The 22,585-nt window shown below is 46.7% G+C and overlaps 1 protein-coding gene across 3 annotated transcripts in view; it reads left to right on the top strand.

The window, feature by feature from the left end:
* PHF20 (PHD finger protein 20) overlaps positions 1 to 19,342 on the top strand; it is a 183,402-nt gene extending 164,060 nt beyond the window's left edge. For all 3 annotated transcript variants that reach the window (XM_031005036.3, XM_055373429.2, XM_055373432.2), the window contains 3 exons: positions 6,342 to 6,753; positions 8,509 to 8,692; positions 16,468 to 19,342. In XM_031005036.3, the coding sequence (XP_030860896.1) occupies positions 6,342 to 6,753; positions 8,509 to 8,692; positions 16,468 to 16,610 (739 nt within the window). In that variant the 3' untranslated portion in view covers positions 16,611 to 19,342. The remainder of the gene's footprint in view (positions 1 to 6,341; positions 6,754 to 8,508; positions 8,693 to 16,467) is intronic.
* The last annotated feature ends 3,243 nt before the right edge of the window (positions 19,343 to 22,585 follow it).

The following is a 22,585-nucleotide window of genomic DNA, read 5'->3' on the forward strand; positions in this document are numbered from 1 at the left end:
TTGTGACTGGCTTATTTCACTTAGCATAGTGTCCTCAAAGTTCATCCGTGTTATAGCATATGTAAGAATTTCCTCCCTTTTTAAGGCTGAGTAATAACTTGTTTTATGTGTATGCCACATTTTGTTTATCCCTTTCATGCTAAATATTCCTTTTTTTTTTTTTTTTAACGAGAGATGGAGTCTTGCTTTATTTCCCAGGCTGAAGTGCAGTGGCTACTCACAGGTGCGATCATCAAGCACTGCAGCCTCAAGCTCCTGGGCTCAAGCAACTCAGCTCATTCTTTTTTTTTTTCTGAGACAGAGCCTTGCTCTGTCACCCAGGCTGGAGTGCAGTGGCGTGATCTCGGTTCACTGCAACCTCCACCTCCCGGGTTCAAGTGATTCTCCTGCCTCAGCCTCCTGAGTAGCTGAGATTATAAGTGCCCGCCACCAAGCCCGGCTGATTTTTGTATTTTTAGTAGAGTCGGGGTTTCACCATGTTGGCCAGGTGACCTCAGGTGATCCGCCCATCTTGGCCTAAGTGCTGGGATTACAGGCGTGAGCCACCATGCCAGGGCTTGCCTCAGCTCATTCTAAACATTCTTGATTTGTAAAAAAAGGTAAAATTGAAAAAGCTGCTGGAACAGATATTTTTGGCAGGCCTGTTCTCTAGCACAGTGGTTGCTCAGTAAAAACGTCTCTTGGTGGTTTGCTCATACAGAAAAGCTTTAAACCTTTTGGAGCTGGACTTCTGGCTTTTAGTGGCCAGAGAATGAAATTTAGTGTGAATTTCCTCTTGTGGTTGCATTCTATATGTCAGATGACCCAACTTCATGTAAGCTGTGATAAACACATGTGGCTCTTACTGGAGTCTGTTGGCTTGTTGTTGTTGTTGTGTTGTTGTTGAGACAGAGTCTCACTCACTCACCCAGGCTGGAATGCAGTGGCATGTTCTTGGCTCACTGCTACCTCCACCTCCTGAGTTCAAGCGATTCTCCTGCCTTAAACTCCTGAGTTGCTAGGATTACAGGCACGTGCCACCACACCTGGATTATTTTTTTTTTTTTTTTGAGACCGAGTCTCGCTCTGTCACCCAGGCTGGAGTCCAGTGGCATGATCTTGGCTTACTGCAAGCTCTGCCTCCCGGGTTCACGCCATTCTCCTGCCTCAGCCTCCCGAGTAGCTGGGACTACAGGCGCCTGCCACCACGCCTGGCTAATTTTTTTGTATTTTTAGTAGATACAGTATTTCACCGTGTTAGCCAGGATGGTCTCGATCTCCTGACCTTGCGATGCACCCGCCTCAGCCTCCCAAAGTGCTGAGATTACAGGCGTGAGCCACTGCGCCTGGCCTACTTTTTGTATTTTTAGTAGAGATGGGGTTTCACCATGTTGGCCAGGCTGGTCTCGAGCTCCTGGCCTCAACTGATCCGCCCATCTCGGCCTCCCAAAGTGCTGTGATAACAGGCGTGGGCCACTGCGCCTGGTCGGTCTCTTGGCTGTTATAACCTACCCTACTTTACCAAATACAGCAACAGGGCCTTGAGTGGGGTAGGCCTCTTCCATGGTTTCCATGGGTGGAGCTTGGACTAGAATCCAAATCCTGGCTCTGTCAGGTACTTTTCCAACTGTCTCTCTATGTGATGCTGCATGACCTTGTGAGCTTTCTTTTGGTTTTAGTATAGTCTGTGTCAGGGACTGCTTTTATTTAAGTTGTAAACAGTGGCAGACTAGTGCCATGAGTGAGTTAAGACTTGATAGGCTGCTCCTGGATAGGATTTCCTTTGTGCTGATTAGGCCTAGAGGAGGCCTGGTGTCAGGCAGAGTGGAGTATCAGGACCCTGAGATGGTGAGATGGGAATCTGCTTCCTCTTGTGCTCTCTGGCACACAGAGGCCTGGCTTCAAGATCTGCGTGACAAAGGTGGTGGAGGAGGGAACATTGGGTCTGCGTTGGTTTGGGTAAAAGCTGAGGTGCTATAACAAGGACCCCCCACATAGAGGCTCAAACAAAACAGAAGTTTCTTTCTCATATAAATGAATGGTTCAAGGCTAGGCAGGGATCTAGGCTAGGTAGGAGACCTTTCTCCAGGATTCCATCCGTCGGGTTGGGAACTTTGTTTCCTTCTGTCTTACGGCTCCAGCATTCTCTTAGGGTTCCCCTTATCTGCATGGTCTTAGGTTCCTTTTGTCTTATTGCTCTGGCATTCTCTTGGGATACCCCCATTTGCATGGTTGAAGCAGTTTCACCTGCACCTCAGCTCTACCCCAGTCCCCAGGAGGGGGAAAAGAGAGAAAGAAGAGGGAGGGCAAATAGTTTCATGGACAGGCCTAATGGCAGGGTAGGCTGAGCAGGTGGCCACAGGCCCTGCTTATACTTAGGAGTAGGGGTGGGGGTGGGGATAAAAGGAGAAGGAGAGGTTGGATGCTGGGGCAATTAGCAGTTGCTGTGGCAGAATCTGTTGAGGTGAACTGAATCAAATGACGGCCCTGGATAGGATGTCAGAGACTAGCTATTTCCTCACATTTCATAAAACAGGAAGACGTAACCCCATATAAACCAAATGAGTTTGTTTTTAATGAGATGGCAGCAATTAAATGAAGTAGGTGGATGGTGGTCCACGTGAGTGCCTGGGAAACCTCAGGGGCTACTCCTGATTGTAAATTTTGCTATATTTCTTTAAAAAAATTTTTTTTTTTTTTTTTAAGAGATGGAGTCTTTCTGTGTTGCCCAGGCTGGTCAAGTGATCTACCTGCCTTGCCCTCCCAAAGTGCTGGGGTTATAGGTGTGAGCCACTGTGTCTGGCTCATATTTCTTTTATTTTTATTATTTTCTTCTCGACAGTCTTAATAGGGCTGAACTTTTTAAAAATAATAATTGTTATCCTCCCATCTCAGCCTCCTGAGTAGCTGGGACTATAGGCGCCTGCATTTCTTTTCATTTGAGGGTTCTGTCAGATGCTGTTCTCTTTTTTCTTACGGAAATGCCAGTGTTCCTGGCCCTGGCCCATATTCTGAAGCCTTGCCCTTTCTTTTTTTATGTTTTTGAGACAAGGGTCTCACTCTGTCACCCAGGCTGGAGTGCAGTGGTATGATCGCGGCTCACTGCAACTTCTGCCTCCCGAGTTCAAGCGATTCTTATGCCTCAGCCTCCCCAGTAGCTGGGATTGCAGGCATGTACCACCGCACCTGGCTAGTTTTCATATTTTTAGTAGAGACTGGGTTTTGCCATGTTGCCCAGGCTGGTCTCGAACTCCTGGGCTCAAGTGCTTTGCCTGCCTCGGCCTCCTAAAGTGCTGGGATTACAGGCATGAGCCACTGTGCCTAGCCCCTTGTCCCTTCTGAATCCTCATCTAGATCCTTCATCTTTAGAGAAATTACTTTGTTTGTAGTAGAATTAAATCTGTCTTCTACCAGTTCAGAAGAGGGCATAGGAAGATCTTGGTACTTCTTACAAATGGAGAAAAGATCCTGGGAAAGGGGAAGGTGGCCCCAGTGTGTCTCTGTATTCATGGATGGTCTCTGTTGTCATGGGCTCTGGGTCTTTATTCTCAGAAATATTGTTCCCCAGTGACCTGGTGAATTTATTTTCAAAGACAAACAGTAAAACTGGGAGTAACTTCAGAGCATCTGTCATCATAAAAAACATGGCCTGGATGGCTGTGCTTACCTTCTTCATGACTGACAGGGCTTACAAGGAAATGGCAGGGTCATGCTTGTGAGAAGTAGCAACTTCAGATCGCAGTTGGAAGGATGAAAATTGTAGGTGGGAGGAAGCAGAGACTTTAATGGTTTTTTTAATAAAGAGCAGGTCTGTACTATGGCTCGTGTGTTCCATGTTAACAGGTAGTGGACCTGAAAGTTAACAATGACTCCCATTTCCCCTGAGCAGTTTTAGTGGTGTGTCTGGGTCCTGGGTAGGCTCCTGGGACAGGCTAATGCCCTGTCTGGAGGTGTCCCAAACAATTGATGCCAATTATTTCCCCTCTTCCTCAGTGGCTAGCAGTGGTATCGGATTGCTGGAGTGGGAGAGCTGAGATGGGATAGTTGCAGGCCCTTGGGAGCAGAATTTTAGTTCTGTAACATCACTGTATGCCTTCATGTATATGACCACTTCCACTTTCACAGGAAGGTACAGGAAGGCATCCACAGCATTTTATGTGCACATACATGGAGGCACAGCTTTCAGTAGATGCTCACAGGAGTCTGGCCCTAAAAAGGATAAGAATCCCTGTTCTTTTCTTTAATAACAAACCTTTTTCTTTGGAATGGTGCGAATAAATTTTCAGAATAATTTTTAGAAGCTTTATCATTAATGACCTATACATAAAGGACAGTTGATTTTATTTTTTTAACCCCTGGGTAATCATTGCATTTTTGTAATCAAATGCCATTACATGCTGGGATCATTGTGACTGTTTATTAATAAGTTAAGGTTATTTTTAGTAAGTCACATTTGAAGAGCACTTTACCACCATTAATTCACTTAATTGTTATGAAACTCAATGTTTGATGGTGTTGGCAAAAAGAGTCAAATTCTGTAAAATACTTGAAGATATTTATTCTGAGCCAAATATGAGGACCTTGACTTGTGAGACACCCTCAGGAAGTCCTGAGAACATGAGCCCAAGGTGGTCAGGCTACATACAGCTTGGTCTCACACATTTTAGGGAGACATAAGACATCAATACATATAAGAAGTACATTGGTTGGGTCCAGAAAGGCAGACCAACTTGAGGGGTGGGTGGGCTTCCAGGTCATAGGTAGATTCAAAGATTTTCTGATTGGCAATTGGTTGAAAGAGTTAAGTTATTATCTAAAGAGTCAAGTTATTATCTAAAGGCCAGTCGCCAGGCTTGGTGGCTCACGCCTTTGGGCTCCCAGCACTTTGGGAGGCCGAGGTGGGCGGATCACCTGAGGTTGGGAGTTCGAGACCAGCCTGACCAACATGTAGAAACTCCATCTCTACTAAAAATAAAAAATTAGCTGGGCATGGTGACGCATGCCTGTAATCCCAGCTACTTGGGAGGCTGAGGCAGGAGAATCGCTTGAACCTGGGAGGTGGAGGTTGTGGTGAGCCGAGATCGCACCATTGCACTCCAGCCTGGGCAACAAGAGCGAAACTCCGTCTCAAAAAAAAAAGAAAGAAAGAAAGAAAGGAGTGTCTGGGTTAACATAAGGGGTTGTGGAGACCAAGGTTCTTACCATGTAGATGAAGCCTCCAGGTAGCAGGCTTCAGAGAGAATAGATTGTAAATGTTTCTTATCAGACCTAAAAAGGTGCCAGACTCTTCCTTAATTTTCTCCTGGATCAGGAAAGGACCTGAAAAGGAAAGGAGGTTCTCCATAGAATGTAGATTTCCCCTCAAGAGACAGCTTCCAGGGCTAGTTCAAAATATGTCAAAGAAATATATTTTGGGGTAAAATACTTTGATTTCTTTCAGTACCTGCTATCTGTTATGTTGGTATCTTAATTGCTACAGTCTGTTTTGTCAGTCTGAGGGTCTCTATTTTAATGGTTTTTTGTTGTTGTTGTTTTTTTTTTTTTTTTTTTTTTTGAGACGGAGTCTTGCTGTGTCGCCCAGGCTGGAGTGCAGTGGCGCAATCTTGGCTCACTGCAAGCTCTGCCTCCTGGGTTCACGCCATTCTCCTGCCTCAGCCTCCCAAGTAGCTGGGACAACAGGCACCCGCCACCACGTCCAGCTAATTTTTTTTGTATTTTTAGTAGAGACGGGGTTTCACCGTGTTAGCCAGGATGGTCTCGATCTCCTGACCTCGTGATCCTCCTGCCTCGGCCTCCCAAAGTGCTGGGATTACAGGTGTGAGCCACCACCCCCGGCCCGTTTTAATGTTAATGCTGGTCAGTTGTGCATGAATTCCAAAGGGAAAAGGGTATAATGTGGCTTGTCTGACTCCCTTCCCATCATGGCCTGAACTAGTGTTTCAGGTTAATGTTGGAATGCTCTTGGCCAAGAGGAGGGGTCCATTCAGGTTGGTTGAGGGGCTTAGAATTTTATTTTTGGTTTACAATAGCAGACAGATCAGACAGATAATTAGCCCAGTTTCACAGAGGAGGAAGTAGGAATGATGCTGGTTGAGTGAGTTGTCCCAGAGTTGAAATCCAGTCAGGTCTTCTGACTGAGAGTCCAGTCCCACTCACTGTGTGTGACCACAGTGGGAGCTCACTAAGGAGTGGTCTCCTAGGAGACCACGGATTCACATTCGCTCGTGTTTAGCAAATGGTAGTGTGTGGTCAGATGGCCCAGGTGGAGCTGCTGTCCCTACTGGGAGAGTATTTAGGAATTGAGAACCCCTGCAATGGTGCCAGTTACTCCAAAGCCCATGTCCTCTTTGTCCTCTCAACAGAAGCCGGGAGCATCCTGATCTGCCGCTGTGGTGCCAGCCTTGGAAACAGCACTCAGGGGAGGGGAGATCTCATTTCAGAAACATCCCTGTCACTGACACCAGGAGCAAGGAGGAAGCTCCAAGCTATAGAACTTTGAACGGGGCAGTGGAGAAGCCCAGGCCCCTGGCCCTGCCCATGCCGCGTTCTGTGGAGGAATCCTATATCACCAGTGAGCATTGCTACCAGAAGCCCCGCGCCTATTACCCTGCCGTGGAGCAGAAGCTGGTGGTGGAGACGAGGGGCTCTGCCCTCGACGATGCGGTCAACCCCCTCCATGAGAATGGCGATGATTCCCTTTCCCCGCGCCTGGGCTGGCCTCTAGACCAAGACAGGAGCAAGGGGGACAGTGACCCCAAACCCAGCTCCCCAAAGGTATGTGGCTGCCTTGTACTTGTTCTTCATTCATTGCGTGAATGCTTGTAAGTTATCCTCCTAGTTTGAATGCTCTATGGAAGATATTTATTAATAAAACTGTATTTAAATTTGCTTACCATAGATATTTTTTGGTTTGCCAAAATGGGTGCAAAGTCAGGAGAGCCCACTTAAGCCAAAGATCCTTGGTTCCAGGAAGCACCCACAAAATGGCATAGTCAAGTGTGGCACGTGAGGTGGGGGGCGCGGGTGCAGAGGGAGGGAGAGGTGGGAAGTAGCAAGGAGATATGGATTAGGAAAACTCATCTTTTCTTTAAGGCAGTTTGCATTATAATTGCACCTACATGTTAATTCTTAGCATGAGCAAACAATGAGTCAAATGTTTTGTTAGGCAGAATTTTTTCAATCCAGTTGTATGATAGCTTTATTTTGACTTTTAACTTTGAAGCCCTGTAGTAAAAATGGTACACTTTGTCAAAATATTGCTGGTTTCATCAGTTTTCCCAAGAGCCACTTTTGGTTTTTTGCTATTCAAGTCATTCTCTTCTAGAACCCCCTTGTATCACCTCATTGCCGGTGTTTTCATCTCTAACTGCTCACTAGGCTCATTGTGCCCTGTCCTCAGTTGTCAGTGAGGCTTTGTATGATTTGAGAGTTTCTCTGTCTCATCATCCTTACTTCCCAGACTTTCTCCTGCAGGTTGGTGTCACCAGTGTTAAATACATTGCTGCATAGTGCCAAGGGGATCCTAGATTACAAGCCCCTCAAGGGAGGGGATTGTATCTCATGCATCCTTGTGCCCTTGACTATGTCTAAACAGTGTTGGGCAAGGTGGTAAGAACACAGTCTTTTGAGACAGACGCAGTTTCAGTTCTGAGCTCAGCCCCTTACTGTGTGATTCTGAGCGGGTTACTTCACCTTCCTGACCAGACCTGTTTTCTCGCCTGTAGAATGGGGCCAGTGAAGCCCCCTCAGTTACTGTGGAACATATTTGTGAAAATCCCTCAGTAAAATCCCTCAGTTTTGCACATAGTAAGTACTAAATAAATATTGGCTAGAATCTATTTCATTTCAAATGGATGAATGAAAGGTTGAGTTACCAAATCCTAGAAAAGGTTTGTGGTCCTGTGGATCAGGCAGGTTTCCTAGAGGTATCTGGCACATAAAACAAAGCCAGGAAATACTGGGCCTCAGCAAAGCAACCAGGGCTAACAGTCTTTTCCATTGATGGTAAGCTGACTGTAAGCTGGCCTTGCTTTTATGTGCCTTACCCTATTTCATCCTCATGAACCTTCCAAATAGGTTTTAGTACCCCCATCCTCCCACCGAGAAAGCAGAGGCTCAGAGACATGAAGTAGTCCATCCAGACTCGCACATTCGCAGGAGATGGAGCTGAGACTTGAAACGCGTTGGTGTGACTCCCGTGTACTAACCCTTGTCTGCACTAGCCCTGCTTTAATCAGCTCTCAGGGCTCTGGAAGCCATTCTGTGAGGCTTACTTTAGGCTAGGACATTGGCCCAGTCAGTAGGAAGCAGCTGTGGGTCCCCTGAGCTAGAGTGCTACCCTGAGGTAGTTGGAATTGGTACAGTGGGCAAGCTCCTGCCCAGTTCCTAAGTGGGAAATAGGAAAGGGAGGTAGGGATTTGGAGTATTGAAACTGCAGCTAGTATTTCAGGTGGCTGGAAATGCTGGCTGGTTGAAAAATGGGCCAGGGGCTATCTCCATTCAGTAATTTCCATGCCATTGCATCCCCAGGTGAAGGAATATGTCTCCAAAAAGGCCCTACCAGAAGAAGCCCCTGCTCGGAAGCTGCTGGACAGAGGTGGAGAGGGGCTGCTGAGCTCCCAGCACCAGTGGCAGTTTAACCTGCTGACCCATGTGGAATCTCTTCAGGATGAAGTTACGCACAGGATGGACTCCATTGAGAAGGAGTTGGATGGTAGGGCTCCTTCCTTGGCCCCCTGTGCATTGGCATGCAGTCGAGCACCCCCAGATGAGCTGCTTTCTGAACCCCCCAGTCTGAGTTTACAGGGACTGCTGTACTCTTTGCTTCTCTTCTTTTCAGCCTCTCCCCACCTCCATTCTCCCCTCAGGATGGATGAGCCTTACTTTTAGTATTTATCAGGTGCAAGATCTGCATGATGTTGGGTCCTGCCTCACTTGTCTGATCCCTTCTGTAAAGTTGAGTATGCAGAGAGAGGGCAACTGGCAGTCCTGCTTGCAGGAAATATGTGATCTAAGCCAATCTTTACAAACAAGTTCTGTGAGAAATTAAAATTTTGACTTGAGTTTTAGAATATCTGAGGATTTAATCTGAAAAACCTCTTATTCCAATCTTTGATAAAATCTAAAATGAAGCTTTCTCCTCGTAAGCCAGTAGAGATTTGAGAATTTGCCTGAGTCATTTGTATAGCCCCGGGTATTCCTTCCAGATATTGGTGGTTACGGACAGGCCTGGAGGATCAAAACTGTGATGATGAACATGATCAAGTTCAGTCTCTCTCCAGGAAGTTGACGGTTTTGGTTGTTGAAATATTCCCTAATTATTTGTTTTCATGTTGAAAATGGAGCCCAGTTAAAAAAGAAATGTTGTTTGAGGATTCTGGGTACAGTCCGGCTATGATTTTTTACTGTAACTGGGAATATAAAACATACATGAAATAACTCAGGAGAAAATGCCATCTGTTATACAAGTGAGGCCATGAGGTGTGGCCGGGACACATGTGGCTGATGTCAATGCAGAGGAGGAGTGCTAACAGGAGGGCTTCCTAAAACTCCTGAGACTGAAGTTGAGCTTTTTTTTTTTTTGCTCATGATGGAGAATGTCTCTTTTCTTTCTTCAAGAATACAGCAGAAAACACATTTCCTGTAATTTTCTTTTTTTTTTTGTTTGTTTGTTTTTTTTTTAATTTAATTTTATTTTTTATTGATCATTCTTGGGTGTTTCTCGCAGAAGGGGATTTGGCAGGGTCATAGGACAGTAGTGGAGGGAAGGTCAGCAGACAAGTGAACAAAGGTCTCTGGTTTTCCTAGGCAGAGTGTTTGTGTCCCTGGGTACTTGAGATTAGGGAGTGGTGATGACTCTTAACGAGCATGCTACCTTCAAGCATCTGTTTAACAAAGCACATCTTGCACGCCCTTAATCCATTTAACCCTGAGTGGACACAGCACATGTTTCAGAGAGCACAGGGTTGGGGGTAAGGTCATAGATCAACAGGATCCCAAGGCAGAAGAATTTTTCTTAGTACAGAACAAAATGAAAAGTCTCCGTGTCTACTTCTTTCTACACAGACACGGCAACCTTCCGATTTCTCAATCTTTTCCCCACCTTGCCCCCTTTTCTATTCCACAAAACCGCCATTGTCATCATGGCCTGTTCTCAATGAGCTGTTGGGTACACCTCCCAGACAGGGTGGTGGCTGGGCAGAGGGGCTCCTCACTTCCCAGTAGGGGCGGCCGGGCAGAGGCGCCCCTCACCTCCCGGACGGGGCGGCTGGCCGGGCAGGGGGCTGAGCCCCCCACCTCCCTCCCAGACGGGGCAGCTGGCGGGGCGCGGGGGCTGATCCCCCCCACCTCCCACCCGGACGGGGCGGCTGGCCGGGTGGGGGGCTGAACCTCCCACCTCCCTCCCAGACGGGGCGGCTGGCCGGGTGGGGGGCTGACCCCCCCACCTCCCTCCCGGACGGGGCGGCTGGCCGGGCGGGGGGCTGAGCCCCCCCCCACCTCCCTCCCGGACGGGGCGGCTGGCCGGGCAGAGGGGCTCCTCACTTCCCAGTAGGGGCGGCCGGGCAGAGGTGCCCCTCACCTCCCGGACGGGGTGGCTGGCCGGGCGGGGGGCTGACCCCCCCACCTCCCTCCCGGACAGGGCAGCTGGCCGGGCAGGGGGCTGACCCCCCTACCTCCCTCCCGGACGGGGGGCTGGCCGGGCCAGGGGCCTGACCCCCCCCCCCACCTCCCTCCCGGATGGGGCGGCTGGCCGGGCGGGGGGCTGACCCCCCCACCTCCCTCCCGGACGGGGCGGCTGGCCTGGCGGGGGCTGACCCCCACCTCCCTCCCGGACGGGGTGGCTGCCGGGCGGAGACGCTCCTCACTTCCCAGACGGGGTGGCTGCCGGGCGGAGACGCTCCTCACTTCCCAGACGGGGTGGCTGCCGGGTGGAGGGGCTCCTCACTTCTCAGACGGGGCGGTGGGGCAGAGACGCTCCCCACATCTCAGACGATGGGCGGCCGGGCAGAGATGCTCCTCACTTCCTAGATGGGATGGCACCGGGAAGAGGCGCTCCTCACTTCCCAGGTGGGATGGCCGCCGGGCAGAGACGCTCCTCACTTTCCAGACTGGGCAGCCAGGCAGAGGGGCTCCTCACATCCCAGACGATGCGTGGCCAGGCAGAGACGCTTCTCACTTCCTAGATGGGATGGTGGCCAGGCAGAGACGCTCCTCACTTCCCAGATGGGGTGGCGGCCGGGCAGAGGCTGCAATCTCGGCACTTAGGGGGGCCAAGGCAGGCGGCTGGGAGGTGGAGGTTGTAGCGAGCCGAGATCGCTCCACTGCACTCCAGCCTGGGCGCCATTAAGCACTGAGTTAACGAGACTCTGTCTGCAATCCCAGCACCTCGGGAGGCCGAGGCTGGCGGATCACTCGCGGTTAGGAGCTGGAGACCAGCCCGGCCAACACAGTGAAACCCCGTCTCCACCAAAAAAATTCGAAAACCAGTCAGGCGTGGCGGTGCGCGCCTGCAATCGCAGGCACTCGGCAGGCTGAGGCAGGAGAATCAGGCAGGGAAGTTGCAGTGAGCAACCTTCTTTGGCCTCACAGACGACCTCTTGTGTGTCTTGCTAATTCAGAGCCACATATTCTGTACATTTCTAAGACTCTAGGCCCTGAGAGAGATACCAAGAAAGCATTAAAATAAATGATAAAGCTTAAAGATTTTATTTAGGTAAACAGACTTTTGCATGGTATTTAAGATTAATCAAAATCCCTTTTTAGGGAATCAACTCTTTATTTAAACACCAAGATAAACTAAGCTTTCTTTCTTTTTTTTTTTTTGAGATGGAGTCTCGCTCTGTTGCCCGAGCTGGAGTGCAGTGGTGCCATCTCAGCTCACTGCAAGCTCCGCCTCCCGGGTTCACGCCGTTTTCCTGCCTCAGCCTCCTGCGTAGCTGGGACTACAGGTGCCCACCACCAGGCCCGGCTAATTTTTTATATTTTTAGTAGAGACGGGGTTTCACCGTGTTAGCCAGGATGGTCTCGATCTCCTGACCTCGTGATCCGCCTGCCTTGGCCTCCCAAAGTGCTGGGATTATAGACGTGAGCCACCGTGCCCAGCCCTAAACTAAGCTTTCATAACCAAGTTTTAAAATAGGAATTTGGATGTAACATTCCTTTTTTAAAAAGCCAGCCTGCTTAGCTGGGTGTGGTGGTGCACATGTATAATCCTAGCTACTCGGAAGGCTGAAGCAGGAGAATCTAGGAGGCGGAGGTTGCAGTGAGCTGAGATCATATCACTGCACTCCAGACTGGGCAACAGAGTGAGACTCAGTCTGAAAATAAAAAATTTAAAAAAATTTAAAAGCTGACCTGGCGTGGTGGCTCACACTTGTAATCCCAGTGCTTTGGGAGGCCAAGGAGTTCAAGGTTACAGTGAGCTATGATCGTGTCACTGTACTCCAGCCTGGATGACAGAGCAAGACCCCATTTCTTTAAAAAAAAAAAAAAAAAGCCTAGTAAGCTATTATATGAAATATATATATATATATGTGCCATTGTTTTACAATTGGCCATTATTTAATTATTTATGTAGTTATATGAATAGTACTTTATTTATTTATTTATTTATTTATTTATTTATTTATTTATTTTTGAGACGGAGTCTCGGTCTGTTGCCCAGGCTGGAGTGCAGTGGCACGATCTCGGCTCACCACAACCTCCACCTCCTGGCTTCAAGCGATTCTCCTGCTTCAGCCTCCCGAGTAGCTGGGATTATAGGTGCACGCCGCCATGACTGGCTAATTTTTGTATTTTTAATAGAGACGGGGTTTCACTATGTTGGCCAGGCTGGTCTCGATCTCCTGACCTCGTGATCCGCCTGCCTCGGGCTCCCAAAGTGCTGGGATTACAGGTGTGAGTCACTGTGCCCGGCCTGAACAGTACTTTAAAACTAAAAGACAAAGGATATTTAATGACCATGAAAAGTAAAAAAGTCTTTTGGCATTAGAGATATTATTTTCTTAAATAAAAAATGTTGCCTTGGTGAGCAGTGGTCTCTATACACATGATCTTAGTGTATTTGAACAGAAATTTTTCCTCTGTGACCTTCTGTCTTGCTAGCAACCACTATGCTAGTTGGAAGCTGTTCTGCATCTTTAAAAGAGACACTTGGGATGGTGCAGCACATGGTATGGAGAGGGTGGCCTGCTGGATGCTGGGGTCCAGAGGAGATGCTGTTGACTTCCCACAGTCCTGGCTTTGTTCTTCAGCCTAACAGACCTAGACAGACAGCTTCCATCTCAGGAACTCCACACACTCCTGTTAACCAAGCTTAGGCACTACTGAGTGGCTTAGACTCTTCCAGTCTGAGCGTTGGTGCGCTTTCACACTGTGCATGCCTCCTGGGCCACCGTAGTATCGGGATGTCTTTGGTGAGCCTGGAACTAGATCCAAGGTAGTTAGGGTGACCTTAAGAGGGGCCTCTCAGCAACTGTAGGATCATCTTGCAAAAGATTGACTGACTCTCTTTGCTGTTGGAGTGACCCATCCAGTCCTGACTGCCTTTTGTCCATTTTATTTATTTTTATTTTATTTTATTTTTTTAAGACGGAGTCTTGCTCTTTCTCGCCCAGGCTGGAGTACAGTGGCATGATCTCGGCTTACTGAAGCCTCTGCCTCCCAGGTTTAAGCGACTCTTCCTTCCTCAGCCTCCCAAGTAGCAGGCAGATGCCTGCCACCACACCTGGCTGATTTTGTATTTTTAATAGAGATGGGGTTTCACCATGTTGGCCAGGCTGGTCTTGAATTCCTGACCTCAGGTGATCCACCTCCCTTGACCTCCCAAGGTGTTGGGATTACAGGCGTGCACGTCCGGCCTCTCCATTTATTCTTCTGCCTGTTTGCTGAACAGTCCCCTGTCTCCTTCTAGTTTTTTTTAAAGACTTACTGGTGTTTTGAAACTGGTCACTATGCAGTTTTCTTGCTCAGCAGGCCACTAGTTCCTCTCACGTGACTGATCTTTTACTAATGGTTTTCAAGCTTAAGTCTGAGGAGGTGGTCTTATTTTTCTTATTTCCAAGTCCTTGTACTTGCTGGAATTAGGAAGAGAGAGGGTTCCTCCTTCTTGGAACCCCCAAATACCAACAAGAAATATGATGGAGGAGGATAAACTACATAGGGCCCAGAGCAATGGGTAGGGCACTTTGCTGGACCACACATTCCTTCTTTCGCTGTGTTTGTTGCAGGCTTGCCACATTTCAGACACAGGTGAGTGTTAGGGATATAGTGGCAAGCAAGGCAGACTCAGCCTTTGCCCTCATGGAACTTGATCTAGTGGGAGAGACATATATTAATCAAATCATCCCATTACCTGTAATGACAAACCATAGTAAATGCTCAAAGGAGAACATGTGATACCATAGCACCTGTAACACAAGGACCAGATTCAGGGTATAGGGTTGGGGAAGGCTTCCCTAAAGAATAGCTTACAGGAAACCGAGGATTTAGAAAGGTGGAGAGGAAGATAGGGCTGAATCTGAGGACAGGAGAGGATTGCGCAGTAGGTTGCAGGCTACTTGATGAAGAGGTACTGGGTGGGCCTTTCTTTTGCTGCACTCCAGGGTCGAGAAGGTGCTCAGTACAGGTTGGTGCATGGACTAGAAAGGCTACAGGCAGGCTGGGATAGCACAGGGGCTACCTGCAGGGGGTGGTTCTTGTCAAAGGTGCAGGGTTCCCAGATGGTCTCTCCCCAAATGCCAGAGCTTTAGGGGGTAGCTTAGGGAAGAACAAACATCTTTCTGTAGAGAAATACTTGTTCTCACAAGCAAGACAGCTTTCTAGATATTGAATCAATGATGATAATATTAATTAATACCTGAAATCTTACATTAAATATTTAAAGGGGCCCTGCATGGTGGTTCATGCCTGTAATCCTAGCACTTTCAAAGTGGCCAAGGCAGGTGGATCACCTGAGGTGAACTCCTGAGGTCAGGAGTTCGAGGCCAGCCTGGCCAACATGATGAAACCCCATCTCTACTAAAAATAACAAAAATTAGCCAGGCGTGGTGGTGTGTGCCTGTAATACCATCTCCTCAGGAGGCTGAGGCAGGAGAATCGCCTGTACCCGGGAGGCGGAGGTTGCAGTGAGTCGAGATCATTGCCATTGTACTCCAGCCCAGGCAACAAGAGCGAAACTCTGTCTCAAAAGAAAAAAAAAGGCCAGGCCCAGTGGCTCATGCCTGTAATCCTAGCAGTTTGGGAGGCCGAGGTGGGTGGATCACCTGAGGTCAGGAGTTTGAGACCAAAATACAAAAATTCGCCGGGCGTCGTGGCACATGCCTGTAATCCCAGCTACTTTGGAGGCTGAGGCAGGAGAATCGCTTGAACCTAGGAGGCAGAGATTGCAGTGAGCTGAGATGGCGCCACTGCACTCCAGCCTGGGCAACACAGTGAGACTCCATCTCAAAAAATAAATAAATAAGTAAATAAATAAAGGGAGAAAATAATAACAGAGTATTCTGTGCCACTGATGATTGTGTATCAATCAGGAATTAATATGAAGCAAATCAGAGTTTATGATATACAAATAGACCTTTTCAAGACCCTATAGATTTTCTTTTTTCTTGACAGGATGCTAAAACACCAGGCTCTCTGATTTTCAACATGGGAAAGCTTTTTATTTTTTATTTTATTTTATTTTATTTTTATTTTATTTTATTTTATTTATTTATTTTATTTATTTTATTTTTTGAGATGGAGTCTCGCTTTGTCGCCAGGCTGGAGTGCAGTGGCACGATCTCGGCTCACTGCGACCTCCGCCTCCCGGGTTCAAGCAATTCTCCTGCCTCAGCTTCCTGAGTAGCTGGGACTACAGACGGGCACCACCATGCCTGGCTAATTTTTGTATTTTTAGTGGAGATGGGGTTTCACCATGTTGGCCAGGATGGTCTTGATCTCTTGACCTTGTGATCTGCCCGCCTCGACCTCCCAAAGTGCTGGGATTATAGGCATGTGCCACCGCGCCCGGCTGGGAAAGCTTTTTAAAGAGTGAGTGGTAACACTCAGAAAGGTGCTTCCTTCCAAGACTTCTAGACTCTGGTAACAGTAGCCTCTGGCAATGTGTGGCTGTTTAACCAAAACTGAATAAAATTTAAAATTCAGTTCCTCAGTTGCACTAGCCATGTTTCTAGCGCTCAATAGCTGCATAAGGCTAGTGGCTACTGTATTGGATGACACAGACTTGGACCATTGATCATCGCAGAAAGTTCTTTTGGACTGTGCTGCTCTAAAGCATTTGTGTTTTGTCCTGGGAGTACCACTTTGTAGAGCAGGTGTTGACACAGTGTTGGCTGAAATGGCCCTTCCTCCCTTGCCCCATGGAGGCTGAAATGGCCCTTCCTCCCTTGCCCCGTGTCTGACGGAATAAGGTGCTGAAATGCTTGCTGATGTTCTTGCAAATCAAGTGTTGGGAGCTCACTAGGTCTCATCTCTCTCTTCTGCCGACAGTGTTGGAGAGCTGGCTGGACTACACTGGGGAACTGGAGCCCCCTGAGCCGCTGGCCAGGCTTCCGCAGCTCAAGCATTGTATCAAGCAGCTGCTGATGGACCTGGGCAAGGTGCAGCAGATCGCCCTCTGCTGCTCAACATGAAACTGGGCACCCAAAACTCATGGGGGCACAATCCTGGGGCACCTGCAGGAGGAGCTTCGCATATTTAAATAAATAAACCTAGCATGCTGAATGCACGTGACACCGACTGACTTCAGGGATCTGGGCCAGGAGTGTGGTGGACATTGGACAAAGAGGCCATTTTGGCTGCGGGAGGACACTCTGATCTCGAAGCCTACCATAAAGGTAGCAAATAGATTCTTGGGATTCCCCTCTTCTGTGCACATCGTTGAATGAAGAGAGTCTTTTTGCACAAACTTCACTTGAAATCGTGCCACTGATGATAAACGGAATGAGAGCCAAAAAAGTTTAGTTGGAGACAGTTGTAAATTCAATTTGGAGTTTATTTAATTGACTTTTCTGTCAGGTTGGGGCACATGCCAACTCCCTGGTTTCTTCCTGGCATGGTGTTTGGGCAGCAGGCATCATTTTCCTTTTCTAGCTTCATAGGAATGTTGTGAGCTCACCATGCTGTGGAGGTTGGGAAGGAGCACAGTCTTGGCTGCCCTGCTTTCTCCTTAGGACTCTTCACTTTTCTCACCACATCTCTTGCATGACTTCATGGTACTGGGGACAAGTTTGTATGCCTTCACCCCAGAGCTGGCTGGGTTATGGCTTTTTTAGCAGAGCCCATACAGCCTATGGAAGAACTAGAATCTCACTCACAGTAATAAGAATCTAGGAGGAATTCCAAACCGAAGCAGGCAGGGTCTGGAACCCAAAGGACAGCATTTTCTACCCACTTCTTAATATTGACAGCTTCCCCGTTCTATTTAATGTCCAAAAATGTTTCCCAAAATTTCAAACTCTTTCACTGTAAAGATTTGTTACAAAGAATGTGGTTTGGGGAATTACCTTATTTTATATTGTTGTAAACAAACTTCAAATTCTACATGTGCGGCTTTTCTCCTTCCTGAAGGGTATGTTTAGTAGTCAGCGTTTTCAGAATTGTTTTGTTGCTATACTTTAACATTTTACATTTCCTGTTTGTATTATTTTGTGAGAGCAAGGTGATTATGCTGCTTAAGGTCCAGGTGCAACCTATTTGTACCTTTTGAGACAATATTTGTGTTACTTTTGCAGGTTACGGTTCCACATGTAATTGCTATATTTTGTTTTTCCTTACTAGGCAAAGTTAAAATGTTCCATGCTTTGAGGAGTGACCCATTTCACTACTTTGTTTTCTTATCACTAAAGGCAAAAATCAAAGCACAGTTGTCCATTAACACTTATAAGTTAATTATGGGTTTATGAGTCTGTAATGTTATATGCTGCAAACATTTACTATGTAAACGTGAAGTAGCCAATAATATCTCAATAGTAGTAACAGTATCTTTAGCGACCTTTGGAATAGTTAAGCACAGGTCATTGTGGACATGAATTCAGGCCTCTGTACTAAAATCTATTTCAGGGAATGTTCTGTCTAGTGATTTGCTCACCATTTGATATATAATGAATTATAGGACAAGTATAAGCTGATCTGCTATAGCTGTCCATCAGAGAGAATACACGTGGCTATAACATCTATAACAAAACTGACGATTCCTCTACAAGAGGCTGTTTCTCACTGCTAACGCTGGTGTTTCTGGCGTGGGAAGAAATGCACAGGCGTGCATGGCATGCAGGTTCAGACAGCTGCATTGTAAGAGTTCTGTCATGCAGTCTGAAAAGGGAAGAAACAGGATGGCTTTCTGTAGCCACAGCTGTGAGGTGTGATGATTGTTGTATTATTAGATTACTGATTTTTCTTTTCTGAAAATACATTTGAGTTTTAATCACATCTGTGGAAGCTGTAACTTTTAAGGTAGTCAATTTCATGTCTTGTTCAACGATGTAAGCAGAAACTGAATTGCCCTAATTTTGCCAACTGGCCATTATTGGGTTTATTGTTTAAATTTTTGGTAAAGGAAGTAATCCCATTTCATTCATTGTGACTTTTGTTCTTAGGGAAGCAGAGAAGACTCCCCAAGTTCTTATAACCTTAGTGTGCTTCCCTAATTTAAAGCCATGTTGAGGGGCTCCATTCCCAATTCCTGGGTCAAGGTGAATTAACTCTATGTTGGAGCACTGGAAACTGTTATTTGCAAACATTGCTGTTACCATTTAGAAATATGTGCACTATCAGCCGGGTGTGGTGGCTCACGCCTGTAATCCCAGCACTTTGGGAGGCCGAGGCAGGTGGATCACCTGAGGTCAGGAGTTCGAGACCAGCCTGGCCAACAGGGTGAAACCCCGTCTCTACTAAAAGTACAAAAATTAGCTGGGCGTGGTGGCGGACGCCTGTAATCTCAGCTACTTGGGAGGCTGAAGCAGGAGAAGTGCTGGAACCTGGGAGGCAGAGGTTGAAGTGAGCCGAGATTGCGCTATTGCACTCCAGCTCGGGCGACAACTGCAAGACTCCGTCTCAAAAAAATAAAAATAAAAGAAAGAAATATGTGCACTACCTAAGTTTTGTCTTTAGAAAAACTATCCACCTATAAAAAATTACCTTGACAAAAATAGTTCCGGTTTGACTATTTTGTTTCTTTAAGTGGTAAGTGTATGCAAGGTGGATCCTTGATGAGCCAACATTGCACTGTGGATACATATCTATGTTTACGCGCTATTAGAACAGAAGGCGCTGTATATAGAAATGTTGCTTTGAAGCAATATTTGCAAAACACGCAGACTTCTGTATCTGTATTTGGAAAAAATAAAACAGGTTCTTGTTGCTATGTTTCAGTTACATATTGTTGAGTTACAGTCATGCATCATATAACGTTTCTGTCAACCATGGACCCCATATACAGGGTGGTCCCATAAGATTATAATGGAGCTGAAAAATTCCCATCACCTAGTGATGTCCTGGTGGTCCTACTGCATAGGCCTAGGCTAATGCGTGGATTTGTCTTAGTGTTTAACAAAAATCTAAAAAGTAAAATATATATAAAAAAATTAAACTGGAAAAAAACTCATAGAATAAGGATATAAAGAAAATATATTTGTATAGTTGTACCATGTGTGTAAACACAAAGTGTTATTACAGAAGTCAAAGTTAAAATTTAAAAGCTTACAAAGTATAAAAGTTGGTCAGGCAAGGTGCCTCAGATATGTAATCCTAGCACTTAGGGAGGCTGAGGACGGAGACCCTGTCTCTAAATAAAAGGCTGGGTGCTGTCGCTCACGCTTGTAACCCCAGCACTTTGGGAGGCCAAGGCAGCCAGATCACCTGGGGTCAGGAGTTCAAGACCAGCCTGGCAAACATGGCAAAACCCCATCTCTACTAAGAATACAAAAATTAGCATGGTGGCGCATGCCTGTAGTCCCAGCTACTTGGGAGGCTGAGGCAGGAGAATTGCTTGAACCCAGGAGGAGGAGGTTGCAGTGAGTCGAGATCGTACCACTGCACTCTAGCCTGGGCAACAGAGTGAAACTGTCTCAACAAAACAAAAAACAAAAACAAAAAGTTATGGTGAACTAAGGCTAATTTATTATTGTAGAAAGAAAATTAAAAAAAAATAAGTTTAGTAGTTCGTGACCAGCCTGGGCAACATGGTGAAACCCCATCTCTACAAAAATTAGCCAGGCATGGTGGCATGCGCCTGTATTCCTAGCTACTTGGGAGGCTGAGGCAGGAGGATCACCTCGGCCTGGGAGCCAGAAGTTGCAGTGAACCTAGATTGTGCCACTGTACTCCAGCCTGGGCAACAAAGTGAGATCCTCTCTCAAACAAAAAAAAATTAGTCTATGTGTTCAGTGTTTATATAAATTCTGGAGTAGCATACAGTAACGTCCTACATCTTCACATTCACTCACCACTTACCCAGCCAGAACAATGTCCAGTCCCGCAAACTCTTATTTTTTACTTTGATATATATATATGTATATATATGTGTGTATATATGTATATGTGTATATATGCGTATATATGTGTATGTGTATATATGTATGTGTGTGTGTATATATACATATATATATAAATTTTTTTTTTTTTTTTTTGAGATGGAGCCTCACCGTGTTGCCTAGGCTGGTGTGCAATGGCGTGATCTCAGCTCACTGCAACCTTCGCCTCCCAGGTTCAAACAATTCTCCTCCCTCAGCCTCCTGAGTAGCTAGGATTACAGTTGCCCGCAACCAAACCCAGATAATTTTTGTATTTTTAGTAGAGATGGGGTTTCACCATGATGGTCAGGATGGTCTCAAACTCCTGACTTCGTGATCCGCTCACCTCGGCCTCCCAAAGTGCTGGGATTACAGGTGTGAGCCACCGCGCCCGGCCTATTCTATATTTTTACTTAACCATTTCTATGTATAGATACACAAATACTTACCATTGTTACTGCCTATAGTATTCAGTACAGTAACATGCTGTACAGGCTTGTAGCCTACGAGCAGTAGGCTCTATCACAAAGCCTAGGTGTGTGTAGGCTATACCATCTAGTTTGTGTAAGTGCACTCTATGAGGCTCACACAATAAAACTGTCTAAGGGCTCATTTTCAGAACGTATCCCCATTAAGAGATGCATGACTGTATAAAGTTCTTCACCATTCTTTTTTTTTGAGACGGAGTTTCACTCTTGTTGCCCAGGCTGGAGTGCAATGGCGCGATCACTGCTCGCTGCAACCTCCGCCTCCTGGTTTCAAGCGATTCTCCTGCCTCAGCCTCCCGAATAGCTGGGATTACAGGCGTGCGCCACCACACCCGGCTAATTTTGTATTTTTAGTAGAGACACAGTTTCACCATGTTGGTCAGGCTGGTCTCAAACTCCTGACCTTAAGTGATCCGCCCACCTTGGCTTCCCAAAGTACTGAGATTACAGCCATGTGCCACTACACCCAGATAATTTTCTATTTTTAGTAGAGATGGGGGTTTCACTATGTTGGTCAAGCTGGTCTCGAACTCCTGATCTCAAGTGATCCACCGCCTCTGCCTCCCACAGTGCTGGGATTACAGGCGTGAGCCACTGTGCTTGTCCTTCTTCACCTATTCTAATCTCTTTAAACATTACCTTTTAAAGAAGGCTGTTCTTACCTTCTAAACAACTATCTTTTTCCAGGGAGGCAGGTGCAAACTCTGCCAAGAAATCCCAAGAATGCAAAAATACTTCTCAATTTGTCTGTCTTTAATATTCAAAAGGAAAATGCCCCTCACCAACTTCCAGCCCAGTCTCACTCATGCTTTGTGGTGTGAACTGCAGGCTGATTTTGATTGTTGAGAGCAGTGCAAGGAAGACAAGTCTGGCCTTCCTTATATTAACAAATGGCACTCACTGCAATAGGACCTATCTGGGCACTGCAATAGGACCTATCTGGGACCAATCCAAGCTGTCCATGGACCCTAACTGGCTCCTTCCTGGTTGGGCAGAAGCCTCTGGAAACAGAGTAGGTTTAAGATTTCAGAACAGGTCCTCATTATTTGCCAAATTCTTTCTTCCCTTTGTAAACGATTATGCTAGTTTAAACACCAAAAGGGAGCCAGCCGGAGAGACATTAAAATGAGTAGCTTCAGTAATGTAAATAATCCATTACTTCAACTAGTTCTGCTTTATTCCTAACACAGGCCTAAAATTTGGCAAGGAAGTTGAGCAAGCCTGGCGGCATAAGCCAGAGCTCACAAGAACTAGCCTATCTCTGTGAAGGTGTGCAGTAAACACTTCACATTAAAATGGCCCAGTAACTTGGACATTTTGGGAAGCCTGTACCCAAAGGGCAGGTGCAAGTTGGTGCCCATATTGGTATAGAGGTAGCCAGTTAAGTGAGCATTTAATAGAGCCAGCTATTGCTATTTTGCGTGTAAGAAACCCAAGTGGGTCCTTGGGAGCCCAGGTGAAAAACTTCCCATGTGTGGTAGAGGGATAACCTAGGTTCAGTCAACGTCTAAAGATCCCACTATAGCCAACGAAGGCCTTATTGTTACGGACTCCCAACTTCGTTTCGCCACCAGCCAGAAAGGCGGTAGGAAACAGGCTTGGTAAAAT

The sequence above is a fragment of the Gorilla gorilla genome, chromosome 21 (genome assembly GCF_029281585.2).
Source record: "Gorilla gorilla gorilla isolate KB3781 chromosome 21, NHGRI_mGorGor1-v2.1_pri, whole genome shotgun sequence".
NCBI lineage: Eukaryota > Metazoa > Chordata > Mammalia > Primates > Hominidae > Gorilla > Gorilla gorilla.